Source organism: Arachis hypogaea, chromosome 4, assembly GCF_003086295.3.
Source record: "Arachis hypogaea cultivar Tifrunner chromosome 4, arahy.Tifrunner.gnm2.J5K5, whole genome shotgun sequence".
Taxonomy (NCBI): domain Eukaryota; kingdom Viridiplantae; phylum Streptophyta; class Magnoliopsida; order Fabales; family Fabaceae; genus Arachis; species Arachis hypogaea.
In genome coordinates, this window is record NC_092039.1 from 23,232,201 (window position 1) to 23,251,482 (window position 19,282).

Here is a 19,282-nt window from a genome sequence, read left to right on the forward strand (position 1 = left end):
AATTATTAAGAGTCTTAATTAATTTAAATATAAATTTTTTAAAATTAAATTTAACTATCTTTAATAAAATAATTTCTAAAGATAAAATTAATTTTTGTGCTAACAACCTTGTTAAAATTATGCATAAATTGTTATTGTCTTCGTAAAAAGAATACTAAATTGTTAATAATTGATGAGACCAAAGATTATTTATACATTTTATGATTTACAATTTCAGTTATGAATGATAATATCAATAAAGAAATAATTGTTATTTAACTAATAATTTTTAAATTTATACTTTGAGAAGATCATAAAAAAGATGTAATTATTTAAACTTGAATGATATTTTAATATTTATATTGAACTATACTTATGTTTTAGTGTGTTTATTTATATTTTATTTATTATTTAATTATAAAATGATTATTTAGGATGTTAAAAATTTAAAATCTAATTTAATTCAATATGATCAAATTTAAATTTAATTATAAAATATATCAAAAGTGAAAATAATTTGCATTGGTTTTAAACTAAATTTTAAGTTTAACTTTCAAAATTTATCTAATCTAATTCAAATAAATTATCTTTTTATTTTTATAATTAAATTAAATAATTTTATTTTTAGATCATATGTGTTATATTTTGTTTTATTAATATAAGAAAAAAAATAAATAAATATTATTTTAACAAAAAAAGATTTTTTATAAACTGTATGTATCCGAATACACTGACAGAAATTTTGTTGTGACTTTATTCCTGGTACAGTGCACCTAGTTTATGTAAAATTTTAAATTACATGTATCTTAGATACAGAGTATTTGAATTGTGCTGTGCTTTTTATAATTTTAATGATTCTATACTCGAGATGTATAAAATTTATGCAAATACATAAAATACGTTATAAATTATATATTTCTATAAATATTACATTTAAAAAATTTAAATAAAAAAATCCCAAATTCTTTCTTATCTAGCGGCTAATATTAAATTCTCTTTCGAATACATTTAATTATTATATAGAAGCATAATTTTACATTTTACATCTATCTAATAAATTCATGCCTACAAAGATGAAGGTAATTCCATAGAATGATAATAAAAATTGAAAGATACCAACAAAGAAATATCCATTCATTTTCATAGACAAACTTCTCTTCTCTGTATTCGGCAAGCTCCTTCCTTCCACTAATTTGAAGTATACCTGTAATAATAATTCGTAATTCAATTCAAAACAAAAATCATAAATAACATAATAGAATAATAAAATAGTAATAAAACTCAGACAAAACCAAAGTATAAAATCATTACTTTATTTTCTCTTTTGATTGATTTTAAACAGATAGATGATTGAAATAGACACCAATTTAGTAAAAAGTCATAGATTAACTTAGATTAACAATGATATTTGAAAATTCAAAATTAAATTATTAAGTTAAACTAAACTAACCTTGATATATGCAAGATGGAGGGTTATCAAAATCAGACAAAGAGAGGTGTTTATAGGCAAGACCAATATCAATGATAATGAGACCTGATGATGGATCTGTAACTATGATGCCCTTAACTGGTAGCCAAATGAAAAGCTCTTCTTGATACATGCCTTCAAATACTTTCAGTTGTTCAAAACTCAAGTTAGTTCTTACCACACTGTTGAAAAACACTCTTGTTTCATATTGAGCGAGACAAGGGTGATGCATTTGGACCTCTAAAAAGCCAGTTTCATCCAAGGTATAGGATTTGACATTGTTTGGAAACAGTCCCGCTGGAAGACCATAGCTACGGAGAACGTCATGTACTGAGTAATAAGTGTACTCATTGGATGTCATTGTGTAAGGGATAAGGAGAACTAAAATGAGAAAAAGGAAAGAAAATGAAAGTGTTGACATCAGAGACACCGTGATAAAGATGGATTTGAGATTAGATTTTAAGGTTTTGGAGTTGAAATTTGAGGTTTTTATACACTTTTAACGAGGTTTTTGAGTACTGTGTACTCTAGTGTGATTGAAAGTGTGAGTGATTGAAAGTGTGAGTGCCAGAAAGCATTGTTTGTGAAATCATAGCTGGAACCATTTGGGATTACCATGTTATTATCATTTTCATTTGCATTATTTATTACGTCTACAACCATCTGACATTGCAGTATTTACGCCTCTCGCTTGCCTTTTTTTGGGTAAAGTACAAATTACTTTGAAAATTTAGATATAATTACTTTTGATTTGTGTGAAAGATATTTAGCTAAATTACTTTTCCTTCATCCATTTTAAATTAAAGGTCTACTTTTAAAATTTTACCTTTTCCATAAATAATTGTCCCTCAATCAATCAATTTGGGATATATTTAAAATGAGTACAACAATTATGTGTTTATTGAATATCATATTTATATAGATTATTACATTTTATTAGATAAAAATCAAAAGCTAATATAAAGAAAGAGTATTGATGGACTCTAATAAATACAAAATATTTTAGTACATAAATAAATACTTTAAGACACAATATTTTAAATAGCAACATAATCTTTTATTCTTAAATAATTAATATAAAATATATGAATATTTTTTATTCATTAAGATAAATTATTATACAAATTTTTTTTATAATATTAAAAAATTATATTAAAATAATATTTTAAACCGTAACATAAGGAAGATTTATTGATTATAAAGGATCATTAGGAAGATTTAATTATTATAAAGGACCATTAGGAAGATTTAATTATTAAAAAGGACCTTTAATTTTAAAATTATTTAGAAAGACTTATTTTATAATATTTAAAAAAAAGACCAAATTTTTGTTGTGAAGAGACAAATATATCCTTACATTATTTTTTTATTTATTTCTTTTTTTAACATAATTTTTTTCTAATTATCTATGACACTCAAATCCTTATTCTTCATCTATAACTTATAGAGACATTTGTTGCTGCCAATCACAAAATGTAAGACCTGGGAAGTTGATTTTCTAATGCTGCATTTGGTATATCCTTGCAGAAACATTACTATTGAGTAACATGTTTCTTTCAAACTCGTTTTTAGATTTTAATGTCTCTTCCCTCATTATTGGTTATTTATTGTTTTATATTTTTGCATAGACATGGAATCTACTGTTCGTCGACAAATTTTTTGTTATTTTCACGTTGGAGGTAATATTGAAGTTGTACCAAACCAGAAAATCATTTATCATGGAGGAAAAATCATAGGAGAGCTAATTGAAGTAGGATGCACGCATTCAAATTTAATCATAAGATATGGCTTCGAACCAAGAAAAATATGCAGAATAAATGCATTACCTACACAGTCAAATTTAATCAATCTCAACTCATAGATCTCATTGATACTGATAGTGTTAACCAATTGATCACATTCAATGATGACAACGTTCATGACAGGTATGTATTCCAACTAGGTTATCTTTTTATAAATTTTATCATATTAGTGATTAGCGAATTGTTATGAAAGTAATTTAATTTTTTTATGATTAGTACACTATCAAGTAATTCAACTCAAGGAGTCGACGTCTTTACTAATATTGATGGTCAAAATCCATTGACACAAATTCTATGTACAACCCAACTTGTCCCTACACCTCAGGTTATCAATGGTTCTGCTAAGTGGAATGATCTTATAAAGGAAGAAGGATATATTTTTCAAAATGCAAGTAAGCTGAGGAAAGTATTATTTGAATATGGTATTGCTCATAAGTTTACATACAAGTTCTTAAAGAACAGTTCAGGTAAAATAATTTGTATCTACAAGGTTGAAGGTTGTCCGTGGAAATTGTCGGCTTATGCTATAGGAAAAAAGTACTTCGTTCCTCGTGGTGAGACATTTTATCAAGAATCATAAGCACTCAGCTCAAGATGTATTGGAGAGTACTCACTCTTTTAGATCTAATTTGGTGTCTTCAATTATTGTCGACAAGTTGAGATTAACTCCTGACAAGTTGCCTAATGACATACGAAATGATATTTTCAAGGAATACGGATTTTCACTAACATATCACCAAGCTTGGGCTGCAAAGGAGAAAGCATTAGCTGAAATTAATGGTGTACCTAAAGATTCATATATGCTAATTCCTTAGATATGTAATTGTTTAGTGAAAACTGATCCACAAACTGTTGCAAAATGGACATGCTCTCCTGGTTTTTAATTTCAAAAGCTTTTTGTTGCATATGGGTGTTGTGTGACAGGTTTTCTTCGTGGAGTAAGGCCTATATTATTTATTGATGGTTGCCACTTAAGTGGTCCATACAAGGGAACTCTTCTAACTGCCTCTACATGCGATGCAAATAATGATTTATTTCCGATTGCGTATGCAATTGTTAGTACTGAAAATAATGAGAATTGGCTTTGGGTCATATCTAATTTAAAAGAACTAACTGGGTCAATTCTAGTTACGTTAATATCTATAGGCATCCATCAATTATTGCAGCTGTGGAGCAAGTATATGACAGGGATAGACATGCTTATTGTTATCGACATGTGAAAGAAATTTTTTGTGCAGAAACTAAAAAGTTACAGAGGGAAATACGCGGTGAAGTAAAAGAAGATGCAAAAAAGCTATTAGACGCAGTTTGTTATACCCGTTTTGGCACAGATTTTACAGAAGCTGTGGAACAACTGCATTTTCACCAGAACTTACAAATTGGTTAGAGATTAAAGGAGATATTAACAAATGGACAAAGTCTCAATTTCCTCATCGACGATGGGACCTCATAACTACTAATGTAGCTGAATCATTTAATTCATGGATAAGAAAAGAGATGACTCATAGTATTTGTGCTTTAATAACAGAGCATAGAGACAAACTTGCAAATCTGTTATATATTGCAAAGTTAGAGATGACTAAATGGAAGAATGAAGTTGGGCCAAAGATTGATAAAATATTGATGGAGCATGTAGCTAGAAGTGAGTTTCTTAAAGCAGTGAGATATGTAGATCATAATGTTATGGTTAGAAGGTCAAATGTTGATGTATGTGTGAATCTATTACGCAAAGAATGTACATGTCTTGAATGGAAAATGACTGAAATTCCATGTCCACATGCTTGTGCTGCAATTAAATTATTACATGGTAACATCTACACCTATGTAGAGGAGTGCTATCTGAAAAGTTGACAAGAAAAGATTTATGCGAACAGTATGATCCCAATTGAAACTCATGACATGCCTGATGTCAACAACCTGACCTTAATAGACTGGGAGAATAATATTTTTCTTATGCCACCTACAACAACTCGTCCTCCAGGAAGACCATGCAAGAAGCACCAAGAGTCACAATTTCAAGATGTGCATGTTTACAAATGTAGCTGATGTGATCAGAGTGGTCATAATCGTTCTAAATGTAGAAATCCTAATCCAAAAAAAATATGAATTTTTTTAGGTAGTTCTAACTTTATAGATTGTCATATTTAGAATTGCAATATTGGTTTTTCTTAAGTTATGCATATTAGGTGATTCTGCTAAGTTTCTTAATTGTATTTGTGAAAGTCTACACTTAAACTTTATAGTTTTACTTTGATTTTAATAGCGTTTCTGCAAATATACACTTGAATTATGCAACAGGTTTGGCTTTGGTCTATTATGCAAATCTGCACTAAAGTTGCAGCATTTAGTAAATAAAAATCTGTAATTTAATTTTTTCTATGATTTTGCACTAATATTTTGTAATTTTCTGCACAAACTCTGCAATTTTACACTAAAATTGTGTAACTCTGCTCATTGTTAAACAAAACAATCTTAGAAAAAGAAACACTTTCTATAAAATTTTCAATTAATATTTTTATTACAAGTTAAAGATCCAATGAATTATTGTGCTTCCATACCAGTCTTCCAATAAAATTAGACCACTCTAATGTTTTCATACCATTATTCCTTATGCTTCATTGATAGCCTTGATAGTTTCTAGTTACTAATAATCATGGACAATGATAATCACACTCATCAAAAAGAAATTCATATTTCAAATCAATTCAGGTTCATAGACTCAATGAGGCTGTAGAGAAACATTTCAGCTTCTCTTTCAATCTGTTTTCAAGCAAGAGATAGAATTCATGTTTGAAAGTAACCTGATTCTCCCTACAGTCATGTGTACTCAATGATGTTTCAATGTAGATAATACATTACACTCTAATCAACTCTCTAAATTTTCAGATAAGGAGAAGCCGAATCTCGAAGCCGGAACAGAATAGTCACTGACCATAACATAGAAACCTACTTTGCACCTAAAAGTGACTTAATGATAGTATCACTCATACCATCAAGATAAGGGAACAAGTGACCAAATTCTTTGAGTTCATGATACTGAATCCAGGAAAGATTTTTGGCGATGTATCGTTGCACTATAACAGACACCATCAAATCTTCCTCTCTATGCTAAAGAAGATGGACAGAAGCTTCATTATTTGAAAATGGGTTTTCAAGATCCAAAAGACTAAAATCCCATTTACCAAATCTAATATTTAAGTCATGGTGGAGAGTCACGTATTCTCCTTGTTGTCTTGCCTGAGTCTATAGAAATAAAGTACAAAGTGAAATAAAAAACTTTGGTTAATTCTCTGGCAAAACAATCACCATAAACTTTTATTATTATAACCAATATAAATTATTTTAGGTCACTAAATTGTAGCCACCTAAAGGTTAGTAGTGATACTTACCACATGACCCTTTTTATTAGACCAAATTGTTGAAGTAAGCTCTTTATCTTCGAAATCCTGCATTTTTTTTGTGTAAACATAATTAAGAGTCATGACATATAATTAGGTTCTTCTAATTAGACAAATAGAAAGAAATGCTACAATCATAAGCAATGCCAAAGCATTGTGTTTAAAGTCCATGAAAAATTTTAGAACACAAGTTTAGAAACAAAAACTGATCCATCTTTATTTTCAGCCTCATACCAAACACACCTTGAACATAAACCCTTCAAATTCAGATTCATTCATTCATTAATGTATTTTTCAATATAGACAACAAGTGTTATTAGAGTTCTTACTGGGGCCAAAGATAACACTCTTAACATCAATAATGCACTACTATATTCATTAAAAAAACTGTAACTTAGATTTTGTTTAATGCATATGCCCTTATAACTTGAAAGAAACAAAATTGAAAATCACATTAAAATTGACTAATAGCATCATCAGGTTTGAATTAAGGCATTTTTAGATCACACTAAAATCTTATTCATGAATTGAAAATGTTCAAACTTCATCATGTATTGCAGTTTTCACCTTAAAAACTATACAATTTTTAATTTCAGGGATACTAATATAGCTCAAAAGCTTAAGGCAGGGACTTGAACTTGAAATAAGCGTGTGGCTTTGGGGAGCTTCAGGTGGGGCTTGCTGCTGCGAGCGACTGGAGGAGTCAAAGGAGCGATGGTCGACGTGGGACGAATGAGTTTCACCGCCGGCGGCGAGCTTCAGAAGACGATTCTGTCCGAAGATGATGATTTTGCCTCTGACAGCCTCGCTAGATGGTGATGAAGACGAATGTCTTTTGACGCGACGAAGACGGCATCCTGATACAACGATTCTACCTTTGGCGAATCTTCTCAAGCGCGTGCCACCGACGTTTCCCTCAGACTGGGTAAGGAGTGAGTTTGAGCATGGGTGAAGAAGATGGGGAAAGAAAACAAGGGGAAGGAGAAGAAAGATTATTGGGATAATATTGTCTTTTCAATTTTTATTTTTTTGTTTTTATTTTTAATAATATATAAATTAGTCCTTTTTTTATAATTTTAAAATTAATAAGCCTTTTTATTAATTAAGTTTTGTTAATGATCCTTTATATTAATTTTTCCAAAATCCAAAGCTAATATAAAGAAAGAGTATTGATGGATTCTAATAAATATAAAATATTTTAGTACATAAATAAATACTTTAAGACACAATATTTTAAATAGCAACATAATCTTTTATTCTTAAATAATTAATATAAAATATATAAATATAAAATATATGAATATTTTTTATTCATTAAGATAAATTATTATACAAATTTTTTTTATAATATTAAAAAATTATATTAAAATAATATTTTAAATTATAACATAAAATATAAAATAATTAAAATTTTATTTTATATTACTTGATAAATAATTAGATTATTATATTTAAAATTTATTAATTAACTATTTTTTCTAAAGATATTATTATATAATATAATTTTTTATCAAAATATGTTAAAAATATAATTTATTTAAAATATTATATATAATACATAAAAATATTAATTTTTTAAGTTATAAAAACAGAATAAATAATATAATTTTAGATGATGAATTTTAAGGTTTCTTTTTACATATATATTTTTGTTGTTAAGAATAGTGTGTGACAAACAAATATTTAGAGAGAGAAAAATTGAGGAAAATATCTGATAGTATTCAGATTAATGTGTTTTATCCCCTAAGCACGTAAAGGGGTTATTGATTAAGTATGACAAATATAATTATGTTGATGGGTCTCAATTTGAATATTTTTTTATTTTTATAAAATACTATCTATTTTGGGTCATGTCATATTTACAAAATAGTTATATTTTTGTTTTACATTAAAATACGTACTAAGTATTCATATATTTTGGAGAGGATGGGGTACCTGGCGTCACACCGCATAGTAGAACCATGGTCACATCGCATAATAGTAGTGCCGTCGGCTGGGGCAGCGCCATTCCCTGCAACAATCTGCAACACTCCCCTCCTTATGTTACGCATTCCTGGTTCTCCTCCATGTGGGTTAACCCCTTCCACCCAACACCCAACGCTAGATTCAACAAATGGACCTTTTTGTATTTTGTCCAAGCCACACCTCTCCCGTTTAGAGAACTGAACTCCTCTATTAGGTCTCATATGATTTAAAGGAGCCTTATCTGAACTTATATCCATCAACTCAACTACCTCGTGCCTTACACCCCCATACTCCCAGGTAGGGATGGCAAATGGGGATAAACCTGTCGGACTAGCCCGCATAACCCGCTATTTGGACCACCAAAGAGCAAAAGTCCGCCTAACCCGCACCGCTTAAACTGCAGGCTTTGGCGGCGCTTAGCTTTTTTTGGCAAGAGGGTATTTTTGCAATTTTTTTTACTAAATCCAACTTTCTCCAACCCAACTTACAAGAGTATAAAGATGAGAATTGAGTATTTTGGACCATGTTTATGTTGCTTTGGAGACAATATTTATAATTATGTTTTGGATTATGTTTATTTTACTTTGGACAGAATATTTATAATTATGTTTTAGACAAAAGTTTGGTTTATAATTATGTTTATTAGATATTTATAATTACAAAGATTTTAATGTTTGTGAATATAAAAAATATAATTTTTTATGCCTTTAGAAATTATATATATATATATATTATTTAGTAGTTAATAGTAAAAAAAAAGAGGAGCTTTGGCGGGCTTAGTCCGCGAGCCCACCATCCCGTAGTTAGGCGGGGGGGGGGGGTGGGATTCTAAGACCGCCTCACTAGGCGGGGCAGGGCAGACCAACCCGCCAAAGGGCGGGCTTCTGGCGGGACAGGACAGGGCGGGATTCCCCACTTGCCACCTATACTCCCAGGTTCTTGTTCTTTCAGATATTCCTTCATCACTAGTTGAATGGATCCCAACGAATCCGCGCTCCCCGTAGCTGCCGCTTTTTCCATAGGATTAGCCATTTTACATTTCAAGAAATCCTCACACCATTCATCCAAAATATCTATGTCAATTACCTTTCTATCCTTGTCTTCATCTTCCTTCCAAATCACCATCTCAGTCGCATCCCAGCCCAGCTCCAATGGTTCCTTCTAAACCTCAATTTTTTTGCTTTCATTGTGTTCCAAGACAATTCTATCCTTCTCAAGACATCCACTGTTAGCCTCAAACTGGTTATCCACCCTTATCATGCCCACAACCCTCCTCCTATACTTAGCCTCACACACGAGGATCGTTTTACTCCTCAAATGCATTCTATTCATCTCATTCACGGCCTTTGATGCTCCTCCTTTCGTAGTATACCTGATGAAAGCAAATAAATGTATCCATCCAGGTTTCTCCTTACAAGACAGATATATATCAATTATCTATCCTGTCCACTTGAACATATGAAATAATTCCTTCTTCGGAACATCTTCTAGTAAATTGTCCACAAAAATAGTAAAAGATTCACTCTCCAAACATTGATACTCTTTTTGGTTTCAAATTCACAGATCTTTGCCATGGTGCGATTGCCTATTGAGGAGCGGATAATTTATACGCTTTTTGGCATTGTTTTTAGATAGTTTTTAGTAGGATCTAGCTACTTTTTAGTATATTTTTATTAGTTTTTAAGCAAAATTCACATTTATGAACTTTACTATGAGTTTGTGTGTTTTTCTATGATTTCAGGTATTTTCTGGCTGAAATTGAGGGACCTGAGCAAAAATTTGATTCAGAGGCTGAAAAAGGACTGCTAATGTTGTTGGATTCTAACCTCCTTGCACTCTAAATGGATTTTTTGGAGCTACAGAAACCCAAATGGCGTGCTCTCAATTGCGTTGGAAAGTAGATAACCCAGGATTTCCAACAATATTTAATAGTTCATACTTTGCTCGAGTTTTGACGATGCAAGCTGGCGTTCAAACGCCAACTTCCTGCCCTATTCTGGCGTTAAACGCCAGAAACATGTTACAAGCTAGAGTTAAACGCCAAAAACAGGCTGCAAACTGGTGTTTAACTCCAAGAAAAGTCTCTACATATGAAAGCTTCAATGCTCAGCCCAAGTATACACCAAGTGGGCCCGGAAGTGGATTTCTGCATCATTTACTTATTTCTGTAACCCTAGTAACTAGTTTAGTATAAATAGAACTTTTTACTATTGTACTCGACATCTTTGATCATCCTTGATCTTGGGATCAGGTCTTTGAACCCTCTTTTGATTGTTTTATGTTATTAGGGAGGCATGGCCGACCTTCATCACTTATGTATTTTCAACGGTGGAGTTCCTACACATCATAGATTAAGGTGTGGAGCTCTGCTGTTCCTCGAGTATTAATGCAAAGTACTATTGTTCTTCTATTCAATTCAAGTTTATTCTTATTTTAAGATGTTCACTCGCACTTCAACCTAATGAATGTGATGATCCGTGACACTCATCACCACTCTTACTTATGAATGCGTGCCTGACAAACACTTCAGTTCTACCTGTAAAAGCTAGAGTGTGTATCTCTTGGATTCCTGGTCAATGATGCATAGTTGCCTCTCCTGACAACAGAGCCTTCCATTCTGTGAGATCAAAGTCTTCGTGGTATAAGCTAGAATCAATTGGCAGCATTCTTGAGATCTGGAAAGTCTAAACCTTGTCTGTGGTATTCCGAGTATGATTTGGGATGGGATGACTGTGACGAGCTTCAAACTCATGACTGTTGGACGTAGTGACAGACGCAAAAGGATCATTGGATCTTATTCCGACACAAGTGAGAATCGACAGATGATTAGCCCTACGTAACCCGTAGCTGGACCATTTTCACTGAGAGGATTAACGGTAGCCATTGACAACGGTGATCCCCTACATAAAGCTTGCCATAGAAAGGAGTATAAATGATTGAATGAAGGCAGTAGGAAAGCAGAGATTCAGAAGGAATGACGCATCTCCATACGCTTATCTGAAATTTCCACCAATGAATTACATAAGTATCTCTATCTTTATTTTATGTTTATTTATATTTTAATTATCAAAACTCCATAACCATTTGAATCTGTCTAACTGAGATTTACAAGATGACCATAGCTTGCTTCAAGCCGACAATCTCTGTGGGATCGACCCTTACTCACGTAAGGTTTATTACTTGGACGACCCAGTGCACTTGCTGGTTAGTTGTGCGAAGTTATGAAAAAGAGTTGAGATTACAATTGTGCATACCAAGTTGTTGGTGCCATTGAGATCACAATTTCGTGCACCAAGTTTTTGGCGCTGTTACTGGGGATTGTTCGAGTTTGGACAACTGACGGTTCATCTTGTTGCTCAGATTAGGTAATTTTCTTCTTCTTTTAACCTTTATTTTGTTTTCAAAAAGTTTTCAAAAATCTTTCAAAATTGTTCTTCTTTTTCGTTTTTCCAAAATTAATTTTCGAAAAATTCAAAAAAAAAATAATAAAATCATGAAAACCAAAAAAAAATATTTTGTGTTTCTTGTTTGAGTTAGTGTCAATTTTTAAGTTTGGTATCAATTGCATTTTTTTTAATTTTCAAAAAAAAATTTCGAAAAATTCATGCATGTGTTCTTCATGATCTTCAAGTTGTTCTTAATGAGTCCCCTTGTTTGATCTTCATATTTTCTTGTTTTGTTCTTTTGTTGTTTTTCATATGCATTTTTGAATTCATAGTGTCTAAACATGAAAAATCTCTAAGTTTGGTGTCTTGCATGTTTTTCTTTTCTTGAAAATTTTTCAAAAATAAGTTCTTGATGTTCATCATGATCTTCAAAGTGTTCTTAGTGTTCATCTTGACATTCATAGTGTTCTTGCATGCATCATTTGTTTTAATCCAAAATTTTTATGTCTTGAGTCATTTTGTTGTTTTTATCTTTCCACATTAAAATTCAAAAATAAAAAATATCTTTTTCTTATTTCACTCATAAATTTCGAAATCTTTGGGTTGATTTAGTCAAAAAATTTTAAAATAAGTTGTTTCTTGTTAGTCAAGTCAATATTTCAATTCCAAAAATCCTATCTTTTCAAAACTTTTTCAAAAATCAAACATTTTCATCTTTTCTTTCATGTTTTTCAAAAATTTTAAAAAAATTATTTTTCAAAATCTTTTTCTTAATTTCATTTCAAATTTTCAAAAACTCTACTAACAATCAATGTGATTGATTCAAAAATTTCAAGTTTGTTACTTTCTTGTTAAGAAAGGTTCAACCTTTAAATTCTAGAATCATATCTTTTAGTTTCTTGTTAGTCAAGTCATTAACTTTAATTTTCAAAATCAAATCTTTCTAAATTTCTTTTTCAAAATAAATTTCAATCATATCTTTTTTTTATCATATCTTTTTCAAACTTTAATTTCAAAATATCTTTTCTAACTTCTTATCTTTTCAAAATTGATTTTCAAATCTTTTTCAATTAACTAAATGACTTTTTGTTTGTTTTACTATTTCTTATCTTTTTCAAAACCACCTAACTACTTTCTCTCTCTAATTTTCGAAAATCACCTTCCTCTTTTTCAAAATTCTTTTAATTAACTAATTGTTTCAAATTTTAATTTTTATTTTATTCCTTTTCTTAATTTTTGAACTCTAACAAAACTTTAAAATAAAAACAAAAATATTTTCCTTTTTCTTTTAATTATTTTTCGAAAATCTCTCTCTCATCTTCTTCTATTTATTTATTTAATCACTAACACTCTTCTCTTCTACTCAAAAATTCAAACCCTCTCCCTCTCTCTGTGTTCGAATTTTTCTCTCTCTTTTTTCATTTGTCTATTCTTTCCTTCTTCCACTCACATAAAGGAATCTCTATACTGTGACATAGAGGATTCCTCTTCCTTTTCTATCCTCTTCTTTTCATATGAGCAGGAGCAAGGACAATGACATTCTTGTTGAAGCTGACCCTAAACCTGAAAGGACTCTGAAGAAGAAGCTAAGAGAAGCTAAAGTACAACAATCTAGAGAAAACCTTACAGAGAATCACAAAAAAGAAGTAATGGTCGAACCCAACAACAATGCAAGGAAGATGCTTGGTGACTTCACTGCACTAAATTCTAACTTCCATGGAAGAAGCATCTCAATTCCTGCCATTGGAGCAAACAACTTTGAGCTAAAGCCTCAATTAGTTTCTCTGATGCAACAGAATTGCAAGTTTTATGTACTTCCATCAGAAGATCCTTTTCAGTTCTTAACTGGATTCTTGCAGATATGTGATACTATAAGCTTATGCTTTTTCCTTTTGCTGTAAGAGACAGAGCTAGAATATGGTTGGACTCTCAACCTAGAGATAGCCTGAACTCTTGGGATAAGATGGTCACGGCTTTCTTAGACAAATTCTTTCCTCCTCAAAAGCTGAGCAAGCTTAGAGTGGATGTTCAAAAAGTGTCCAAAAAGATACAAGAAACTGACCAAAAAGTGTCCTTCTGACATGCTCTCAGAATGGACCATCTTGGATATATTATATGATGGTCTGTCTGAATCGTCTAAGATGTCATTGGATCATTCTGCAAGTGGATCTATTCACCTTAAGAAAACACCTACAGAAGCTCAGGAACTCATTGAAATGGTTGCAAATAACCAGTTCATGTACACCTCTGAAAGGAATCATGTGAGTAATGGGACACCTCAGAGGAAGGGAGTTCTTGAAATTGATACTCTGAATGTCATATTGGCTCAGAATAAAATGTTGACTCAGCAAGTCAATATGATTTTTCAGAGTTTGAATGGTTTGCAAAATGCATCCAACAGTACTAAAGAAGCATCTTCTGAAGAAGAAGCTTATGATCCTGAGAACCCTGCAATGGCAGAGGTGAATTACATGGGTGAAGCCTATGGAAACACCTATAATTTCTCATGGAGAAATCATCCAAATTTCTCATGGAAGGATCAATAAAAGCCTCAACAAGGCTTTAACAATAATAATGGTGGAAGAAACAGGTTTAGCAATAGCAAGCCTTTTCCATCATCCTCTCAGCAATAGACAGAGAATTCTGAGCAGAGGCCCTCTAGCTTAGCAAACATAGTCTCTGATCTATCTAAGGCCACTCTAAGTTTCATGAATGAAATAAGGTCCTCCATTAGAAATTTGGAGGCACAAGTGGGCCAGTGATGAGCGGATATTTTATACGCTTTTTGGGGGTAATTTCATGAAGATTTTAGTATGTTTTAGTTAGTTTTTAGTATATTTTTATTAGTTTTTAGGAAAAATTCATATTTCTGGACTTTACTATGAGTTTGTGTATTTTTCTGTGATTCCAGGTATTTTCTAACTGAAATTGAGAAAGCTGAGCAAAAATCTGATTTAGGCTGAAAAATGACTGCTGATGTTGTTGGATTCTGACCTCCCAGCACTCGGAATGGATTTTTTAGAGCTATAGGAGTCCAATTGGCGCGCTCTCAATTGTATTGGAAAGTAGACATCCAGGGCTTTCCAGCAATATATAATAGTTCATACTTTGCGCAAAGATAGACGATGTAAAATGGCATTTAACGCCAGTTCCATGTTACAGTCTGGCATTCAGCGCCAGAAACAGGTTGCAAGCTAGAGTTCAACGCCAGAAACAGGTTACAACCTGGCGTTCAACTCCAGAAACAGCCCAGGCACGTGAGAAGCTTAAGTCTCAGCCCTAGCACACACCAAGTGGGCCCCAGAAGTGGATTTCTGTACTATCCATCCTAGTTTACTCATTTTCTGTAGACCTAGGTTACTAGTTTAGTATTTAAACAACTTTTAGAGATTTATTTTGTATCTCATGGCATTTTTAGATCTGAATTTTATACTCTTTAATGGCATGAGTCTCTAAACTCCATTGTTGGGGGTGAGGAGCTCTGCAGCGTCTCGATGAATTAATGCAATTATTTCTGTTTTCCATTCAAATACGCTTGTTCCTATCTAAGATGTTCATTCGCGCTTCACTATGAAGAAGGTGATGATCCGTGACACTCATCACCTTCCTCAATCCATGAACGTGTGCCTGACAACCACCTCCGTTCTGCATCAGATTGAATGAGTATCTCTTAGATTTTTTAATCAGAATCTTCGTGGTATAAGTTAGAATTTATGGCGGCATTCATGAGAATCCGGAAAGTCTAAACCTTGTCTGTGGTATTTCGAGTAGGATTCAATGATTGAATGGCTGTGACGAGCTTCAAACTCGCGATTGTTGGGCGTAGTGACAGACGCAAAAGGATCAATGGATCCTATTCCGACATGATCGAGAACCAACAGATGATTAGCCGTGCTGTGACAGAGTATTTGGTCCATTTTCACTGAGAGGATGGGAAGTAGCCATTGACAACGGTGACGCCCTACATATATCTTGCCATGGAAGGAGCCTTGCGAGTGTGAAGAGGAGGACAAGGGAAAAGCTGAAATTCAGAGGACAAAGCATCTCCAAAACTCCAACATATTCTCCATTATTGAGTAAAAATTACTTATTTCAAACACTTTCACTTTTTACAATTAAATTCAAAGAACCTTATTGGCATCCTGACTAAGATTAATAAGATAACCATAGCTTGCTTCATACCAAAAATCTCCGTGGGATCGACCCTTACTCATGTAAGGTATTACTTGGACGACCCAGTGCACTTGCTGGTTAGTTGTGCGGATTGCAAAGGTGTGATTGTAATTTTGTGCACCAAGTTTTTAGCGCCGTTGCCGGGGATTGTTTGAGTTTGGACAACTGACGGTGAATCTTGTTGCTTAGATTAGGAAAAATTTATCTTTTTCACTAAAATTGCATCTGTTATTATCCCTTCTAAAAAAATAAAAATAAATATTTTTTTTCAAAAAAATATTATTTTTTATTAATTTTTAGTTTTTTTGTGAGTTTAGTGTCATGTTTTAAGTTTGGTGTCAATTGCATGCCTTTCTTTATCTTTCAATTTTCGAATTGCATGTTCTTTATTTTTTCGTGATCTTCAAATTGTTCTTGTCAAATTTTCTTGTTCGATCTTTGGTTTTTCCTATTTTGTGTATTTTTCGTGTTTTCCTTGTGCAAGTTCAAAATATTAATTTTCAAAAAAAAATTTATTTTCATTTATTAAAAAGACCTCTTTAAAACACGTTACATTTATAGCTCAATTGGCTAGAGCATTGGTTTATGTTCTTGGTAATTGGGTATCTTCTTTTTAAAATCTTTTTCAAAAATAATTTTTCTTTGATTGAATCTTATGTCAAACTTTAAGTTTGGTATTTTCTTGTTAATTTTCTTTAATTTTCGAAAATTTATTTTGGTTTTCTAAAAATTTTAAGTTTGGTATTCTTTCTTTTGTTCATGTTGTTCTTGTGATTCTTCAAGGTGTTCTTGAGTCTTTCTTGTGTTTTGATCTTAAAATTTTTAAGTTTGGTGTTCCTTGTTGTTTTCCCTCCAAAATTTTCGAAAACAAGGAGCATTAGATCTAAAAACTTTTAAGTCTTGTGTCTTTTGTGTGTTTTTCTCTTTCATCATAAAATTCAAAATTCAAAAGAATATATTTTCTAACTATTTTTAAGCCATATTTTCGAAAAAAATTTTATATAAAAATTCAGATTTCAATCTCAAAATTTTCAAATCTTATCCTTTTAAGATTTAAAAAAAAATATATCTTTTCCAAAAATATCCTAACCACTTTCTCTCTCCTCACTTTTTCGAAAATCTTCATAAAATATTTTTAAATTCTTTTTTATTTTATTTTTATTTTTATTTATTTTTAATTTTATTGTCGTCTTTATTTTATTTTATTTTATTTTATTATTTTGAATTTTTATATATAATAAAATAAATTCACATCATCTCCCTTTCTCCATTATGGACTTAAGTGGAAATGAACAGTCTAAAAGGACTCTGGGGTCATATGCTAACCCCACTACTGCTTCATATGGGAGTAGTATCTGTATACCCTCCATTGTAGTTAGTAGTTTTGAGTTGAACCCTCAACTCATTGTCATGGTGCAGCAAAGTTGCCAGTATTCCAGTCTTCTATAGGAAGAACTTACAGAGTTTCTGGCACAGTTTTTATAAATTGCTGACACAGTACATGATAAGGAAGTAGATCAGGATGTCTACAGATTACTACTGTTTTCATTTGCTGTAAAAGACCAAGCTAAGAGGTGGTTAAATAACCAACCTAAGGACAGCATAAAGACATGGAAACAGCTGTCAGAAAAATTCCTGAGTCACTATTTTCCTCTAAAACGGATGACACAGCTAAGGCTGAGCATCCAAGACTTCAAACAAGGAGATAATGAATCCCTTTATGATGCTTGGGAGAGATACAGAGAGATACTAAGAAAATGCCCCTCTGAAATGTTCTCAGAGTGGGTGCAGTTAGACATCTTTTATTATGGGCTTACAGAGAAAGCTCAAATTTCTCTAGATCACTCAGCTGAATTCAATCAGCAAATGGATTTTCTAACAAAACAGCTAGCTGAATTCAAGGAGATAATACAAGAAACAAGAATGGCTAATATGAATATGGAAATAAAGTTGAAGCAAATAGAATAGCAATTATCAAAACAAATAACAGAAGAGTGCCAAGCAGTTTAATTAAGAAGTGGAAAAACATTAAATACCTCACTTCAAGATAACAGGAAGCCAAGAAATGAGCAAACTAACCAAAATCCCTCTGAGGACAGTAAGAGTCCAGAGAGGAATAATTCTGGCGCTCAAACGCCAGAGAATGGGTGGAAAGCCGGCGTTGAACGCCCAAACCATGCTCAGTCCTGACGTTCAACACCAGAAACAAGCACGAAATTGGTGTTGAACGCCCAAAGGAAGCACAGTTCTGGCGTTCAAACGCCAGAAACAGGTAAGGAGTTAGCGTCTAACGCCACTCCAGCTTCCACCCTGGAGCATAGCAACCCCTCTAAAAAGGCTTCTCAACCCACATCTGTAAGCAATAAACCTACAGCAACTAAGGTTGAGGAATACAAAGCCAAAATGCCTTATCCTCAGAAACTCCGCCAAGCGGAACAGGATAAGCAATTTGCCCGCTTTGCAGACTATCTCAGGACTCTTGAAATAAAGATTCCGTTTGCAGAGGCACTTGAGCAAATACCTTCTTATGCTAAGTTCATGAAAGAGATCTTAAGTCATAAGAAGGATTGGAGGGAAACTGAAAAAGTTTACCTCACTGAAGAATGCAGTTCAGTCATTCTGAAAAGCTTACCTAAGAAGCTTAAAGATCCCGGAAGCTTTATGATACCATGGACATTAGAAGGTACTTGTACCAAGCAAGCTCTATGTGAGCTTGGGACAAGTATCAACCTAATACCTGCATCTACTATCAAAAACCTTGGGTTGACTGATGAAGTCAAACCAACCCGGATATGTCTCCAACTTGCTGATGGCTCCATTAAACACCCATCAGGCATGATTGAAGACATGATTGTCAAGGTTGGGCCATTTGCCTTTCCCACTGACTTTGTGGTGCTGGAAATGGAGGAGCACAAGAGTGCAACTCTCATTCTAGGAAGACCTTTCCTAGCAACTGGATGAACCCTCATTGACGTCCAAAAAGGGGAAGTGACCCTGAGAGTCAATGAGGACGAGTTTAAGTTGAATGTTGTCAAAGCTATGCAGCATTCAGACACCCAAAATGACTGCATGAGCATTGATATTATTGACTCTCTGGTAAAAGAGGTCAAT

General features: G+C 32.5%; 1 protein-coding gene across 1 annotated transcript; it reads right to left on the reverse strand.

The window, feature by feature from the left end:
• Positions 1–1,025: 1,025 nt before the first annotated feature.
• Positions 1,026–1,808, reverse strand: LOC112794251 (uncharacterized). The gene is made up of 3 exons (XM_072234360.1): positions 1,430–1,808; positions 1,132–1,183; positions 1,026–1,044 (listed from the first exon to the last, which is right to left on the reverse strand). Exons 1-3 carry the CDS (start codon positions 1,806–1,808, stop codon positions 1,026–1,028), a joined length of 450 nt encoding a protein of 149 aa, XP_072090461.1.
• Positions 1,809–19,282: the final 17,474 nt, after the last annotated feature.